Genomic DNA, 5687 nt, shown 5'->3' with positions numbered 1-5687 from the left:
TAAAATTTAGCACTAAAAATTATGCGCCAAATTTGATAATAAATATAAAATACATTAATATTGATTCATATAACAAAAGTACTGATTCAATTTTTCTTTTTTTCTTTTTGTTGTTAGAATTTATGTTAGATAATAAATTTAATTGATAATCGAAAGCTAAAATTGAAATAATATTAAAATTTAATAAACTAAAAATTATGCATTAAATTTAATAATAAATATTAAATACATGATTTTTTTAATAATTAAATCTAATTATTTATTATATAACTAAATACAATTCCCTTTAATCCCTATAACATGCATTCTTCTTTTCTTTCCTCTTTATTTGCATGCAGTATGTAAGTTAACTTATTCAACACTTAAAATTATAGAATTTAATACTAATATAAACACTTAACCTACTCCTCTACTCTTTTTATTTTATATTTTTTTAATTTTTTTATAATGATATTTCAAAATTATTCTTTTAAAAATATTATTGAACTGAAATTATTTACTCTCCTTGAAAATCTTATTAATAAAAAATAAAATTTGTAAGTGAACAATCAAACAATTAAAAAGACTAAAGTACAATATGATCAAAATAGAAAAACAAGCAAAAGGGTCATTCTCAAAATCGATCAAAATAGCAAGGTTGAGACTTTTTTTCTTTTCTTTTTGACTTTCTTTCCTCCTTTTTCTTCATCAATTTTCTTCTCTTCCAAACAGCTCTTCATGGGGGCGCCAAGTTACCAACCTTGAGAACTTGTCACGTGGGGCACATGAACAATATCTAGAAGCACAAACTGTACAGACATATTTAATATTGACTCTTCTCACCAAAAATAAAAATAAAGAGTAAAATATTTGATTCTTGATAAACATGGACCCACTTCCCAATAACTTAATCAGGGCCCCACATCCCACGATCACTGCAAGAACCAAAGTGTTAAGCCATGATCTTCCTGTTCTTAGTAATACAATCAGTCAAACCCTATCCCACCAATCTTTTCAGTATATGTCATCCCTTACGTCATTATCTACGACCCATCTCAATCGATCTAAAACTAGCCGAACCGAGATCCTTATACGGGCCGGGTGATACCCCGTTTTCCTCTTCAAATATCCCTTTAACTCCTCTTCTTCTTTTCCACATCCTAAAGACCCCAAACCCAATTGCACCAATCAATATCAAAATAGCCCCACTTAAGATCCCTACACCAATCCCAACACCCACTTCTTTTTTCTTCTTTTGACCTTTCCACATTTTAAAATACCCTACTTTACTCTCATCACCCACACCCACCACTGTTTGGATCGGATAATCCACAAAGTAACAAAACCCGGATCCATTATTGTACACCGCACCCCAACAGCTACAATTACTTTGACATATGCCCTCGCATTCTTCTAAAGACGATGTCGTTTTATAACTCATTAATTCTTTAAATGGCAACTCCACACCTCTTCTTCTCAAAACCGACAGGTCGTTTTTGTATCTCCTATCTTCCGCTCCGCCACTGATACCATTACAGAAGTTAGCAGTTGATACAATAGGAGAGCACTGGCTAGAACTAAAATGTGTTCGGTTATCCAAACAGGAACAACCCGACCCGGGTCTACACAAACTGTAGGAACCACAAGGGTTAGGCAACTGGCAAGTATCAGCAATTGCTTGATAATCCAATACCCAGTTGTTTCCATCCCAGAAATATCCTTGGAGGTTACCGTCAAGTTCTAACCGGAGAAAAAGGAACCGGCTGATACGGCGCTGATAGCTGTTAAAAGCTTGGATGTCAACTGGTGCTGTTTCATTTTGGTACATACCTAAATATCCATCTGACTCAACTCGAGCCAGTAACGGGCCTTTTCCTTCAACTATATCTGCTCTTGCTTCAAGCGCGTTGTGTTTCCAATACATTTGGTTAGAGTTATGATCAAACTTAGCATACAGAGCCATGAAAGTCTCTCCTAAACGAAGAGAATAAACTCCATTTAATGAAACAAGAGACATATCTGATGTTAAATTCTGATTCTCCACGAGGGTATTTGTCGGATAATCAAAACTTTGCCAGACAGAAGCTTCATGTTTCAGTATCTGCAAATTTGAGGTATTGAGAAGAATAACCTTGTCACCTTGTGTCTCAGTTGACCATGTTAATCCTGTGTGTGAATCAGATACTACCAGACTGCCATTGAAGAAAAACTGGGTTCGGTCCGACCAGCGAGCCAAGGTTGTGGGCTTGGGCTGCCAAAGCGGTTCGAGAGAAGGGAGATGAACAACTGCGATTGCAAGTTGGGTTCGATTGACTCGGAGAAAACCCAGCGAGAAATTGCCTGTTGAGTCGTTTAATACAGATTGAAACGAGGATACTGATGGATTTGGTGTCGTTGTGAAGCCGATGACAAGTCCCTGACTAGTAACAGCAGCAGTGTACGGCCATGCACACGTGATAAAGAGAGCAGATAATATGAACAGAAGCTGAGTTCTTGATTCGGTCAGGTTTTCCATTCTCAAAGAGAATAGAGAAATATGGTGTAATGGCAATAAGAGAGAAATTTTTGTTCAAATTGAGAGTTTTTGAAAGAAGAGATTGAAGGATAAATATAATAATGTTTTCTTCATTTGGTAAAGATAATGGTTTTAAATTCCATATTGTGGATCTTTAGAAAATGAACGGAAGTAACATTTTTTTTTTTAAGATGTAATGTGATCAATTTAATATTTTAAAATGGATCCACATACAGCTTTCAGAGCATATCATTATGATTATAAGAATTGGATTGTTGCAACTTGCATGCAACTATAAGTTATGTTAGTGATATAATATAATTGCATACATGAGAGTTGTGAAAATTAATTTTTCACTTTTACAAATTAATTTAGGATAGCTAACTCTAGTAATACACAGTCAGTTAGATTATTATAATTTCTTTAATCTTCTTGGTTTATGGGTTAGAATTTAAAGGTTTGTTCATCAAACCCTCTGACTAGTCTTCTTAATTTGGTTACTAAATAAATGCATAGCATTCATATAGTAATGAAAGTAAATTTCTAGTATGAAGAAAAAACTGGCAGGGATTCTAGTAATGGTAGTTAGGGTTAGGCTATCCATAGCTTTGATTGATAATAATAATAATAATAATAACAATAATAAAGACTGCAGGACACAAAGCAATAAGCTTTTGGCATCCCAGAAGCAAGAGTCAAAAGACACTAAAAATGTCAAAAGAATCAGCTCCTTCATCAAAACCCATTTAGAGTTTAAGACATCGTTACCAATCCGATTTCGGCATTGCACTTCAAAATTGCTAAAATTTAACAGTCTTAAACTTGTTGAGATTAACACAGATCATTAGCAATGGAAATAAAAGAATTTGTTAACTTCACGATTAAAAGAATTATAAAAATGAAAAAGAGATTAGGTTCTCATAGAGGTTTTTTTTTTTCAGTTATAAAAGAAATTTTTAAATAAATTAAGTCTACAATATTATCTATAAATAAACCAATTGTATAATAATATATAATATTATTTATTAACTTTTATATTTGTACTTATTGATTTTTTTGTTATTAGTAGTTAATAATAATAAACCAATCAATCAATGCAAATAAAATACTTAATAAATAATATTATATGTTAATATTTAATTTAATTTATCTACAGATAATTAATAAACTAAATCTATTTAAATTTTTTTCATTTTCATATTTAGACTTAAAATCAAGAAATGACCGAGGGTTTTACATTATTATCTTTATATTTTTTCTCTCATTCATTAAGTAAAATAGAATTGAGATTATATCATATATCCAAATTCACTATTATTGGATATACCATATAAATTTTCTTCTTATTATTATTTAAAAGGTGAGTACGTTGAAGGAATAATTATCTATTTAGTCATTAGACTCATTAATAATATAATAATTTATCTATTACAAAAGAAAAAAATTAAAATTTAAAACCTTTCCTTTTAAAAGTAAACAACCTTTATCATAGCTTCTTCTGCTATGCTAATTGCTTGGATTGTTCATATCATTTAAACGTAAGAAAGCTAGGAACATATATTGCAGCAAATAGCAAAGGGGAAAATGTAGCAATTACATTTGCTATTTTTCCTATCCATATATGTCACAAATGTAGATTTTAATATAACGAATAAAAGGTAGGCTAGGAGCTGAATTAATTGGCCTGTAATCAGTTAAAATTGGCGCATTAAAAGAGAAGGGTTGACTTATTAAGTGGAAGGAAAGATCCGGCAACTCATATTCCTTTTGCATTTATACAACTTTGCTAGTTGGTTGACTTTCATAATATTCAACACCCACCTCCAACCCTCCACCCATTTCCCTTACCTATCATCCTTTTCCATTTAAACTAACATTTTTTTACTACAAATATTTTTAATTTTTAAATTCTTTTTAAATATCTTGAAGTTCACCCATAAGCCAGCAGCTTATACATTTTCCTCTCATGTAGGATCTAGCTATATCTTTGGGTACACAAGCCAATAGTTCTTTCATCTCTTCTAATTTCTTTATCTTTTTTATTTTCATTAACTTGTCTTCCAATGTGTTGACTTTCACCCACATTACAATATTACATTACATTATATGTTAATTATATTTTTAACATTCACAAAAATAAGTGGAAAAGAAAGGGTGAAAAATGTGAAATCCACCAATTGCCTTGGACTGCTAACTGCACATGAATGTCTTGAGGAGCATTGATAAGATTAAGGATAATTTTTACCCAATTTAGATATATAAATATATACTCCTATAAATAGGTGAATGATGTAAACATATAAATATTTTATAAAAAATAAAAAATATATAATTTATTTTTTCAGTTCATCCGTGATTGTTTGATATCTGATCTTTATAAATAATGTCCTTTTTTTCTTAAAAAGAAATAAAAAAACAAATAAATACCTAAAATACCGATTGGACTGAAATGGATCGCTTTCGTTAATGGACCTTTCTTCTTAATTAACTAAATAATCAACAGCTAGCCCACGTTCTTATATGCCATTTCTCTTTTCTCTTTTCTATTTTCTTTCTTTTCATATGAAAGTATAATATGTTCTTAGGATTGCCGGTGTTAAAATAACTAAAATTAACAGTTTTAGAAGTTATAGTTAAGGATTATGAGTGTAACTATTAAAAATTCTAATTTTATCTAATATTTAATATATTAATAGTTCAATATAATCTTTATAAATATTTTAAAATAAAAATAATATTTATTAATAAATTAATTAATAATAGATCAAATACGTTGGAACTTATTTATTTTATTCGTAGTTCTATTAATCTAAGGGGTAGGGGTTAATAAAAACATTCTGCAAGAAGATAAACCATTAACCTCTTTATCAAATTAACGCCTTAACAAAAATATATATCAATTTTTTCTTTTGAAACTAAAATATAAATCAAATTATGATCAAGGAAATTAAGTATTAACCTCTTAATTGTTATCCTCTTTTAATTAATCTCTAATCTAGCATAAATCTTAACATAATAAAGAAAGATAATTTTCTTCCTTTCAATAAATTATATTAATATTTAAGAAGAAATCATTAAATATGATTATTTCATATATATTCTGCTCCTCAAATTAACGTCTGTTTTTTATTTGCCATCGCAAATATCTGTACAAATAAATGAGAATGAAGAATAAATTAATGATGGAGCTCAA

At 29.8% G+C, this 5687-nt stretch overlaps 1 protein-coding gene across 1 annotated transcript; it reads right to left on the bottom strand.

Moving 5' to 3' along the window:
- Positions 1–492: 492 nt before the first annotated feature.
- On the bottom strand, positions 493–2719 carry LOC8288398 (PAN domain-containing protein At5g03700). The gene has a single exon (XM_015725007.3). It carries the CDS (start codon positions 2492–2494, stop codon positions 1019–1021), a length of 1476 nt encoding a protein of 491 aa, XP_015580493.2. The 5' UTR covers positions 2495–2719; the 3' UTR covers positions 493–1018.
- Positions 2720–5687: the final 2968 nt, after the last annotated feature.

This window comes from Ricinus communis, chromosome 10, assembly GCF_019578655.1.
Source record: "Ricinus communis isolate WT05 ecotype wild-type chromosome 10, ASM1957865v1, whole genome shotgun sequence".
Lineage (NCBI taxonomy): Eukaryota > Viridiplantae > Streptophyta > Magnoliopsida > Malpighiales > Euphorbiaceae > Ricinus > Ricinus communis.
This window is presented reverse-complemented; position numbering and strand designations above follow the sequence as displayed.

What these genes read in the sequence shown, in the direction of transcription:
- LOC8288398 (XM_015725007.3), bottom strand. Translation starts at nt 2,494, where the DNA reads ATGGAAAACCTGACCGAATCAAGAACTCAGCTTCTGTTCATATTATCT.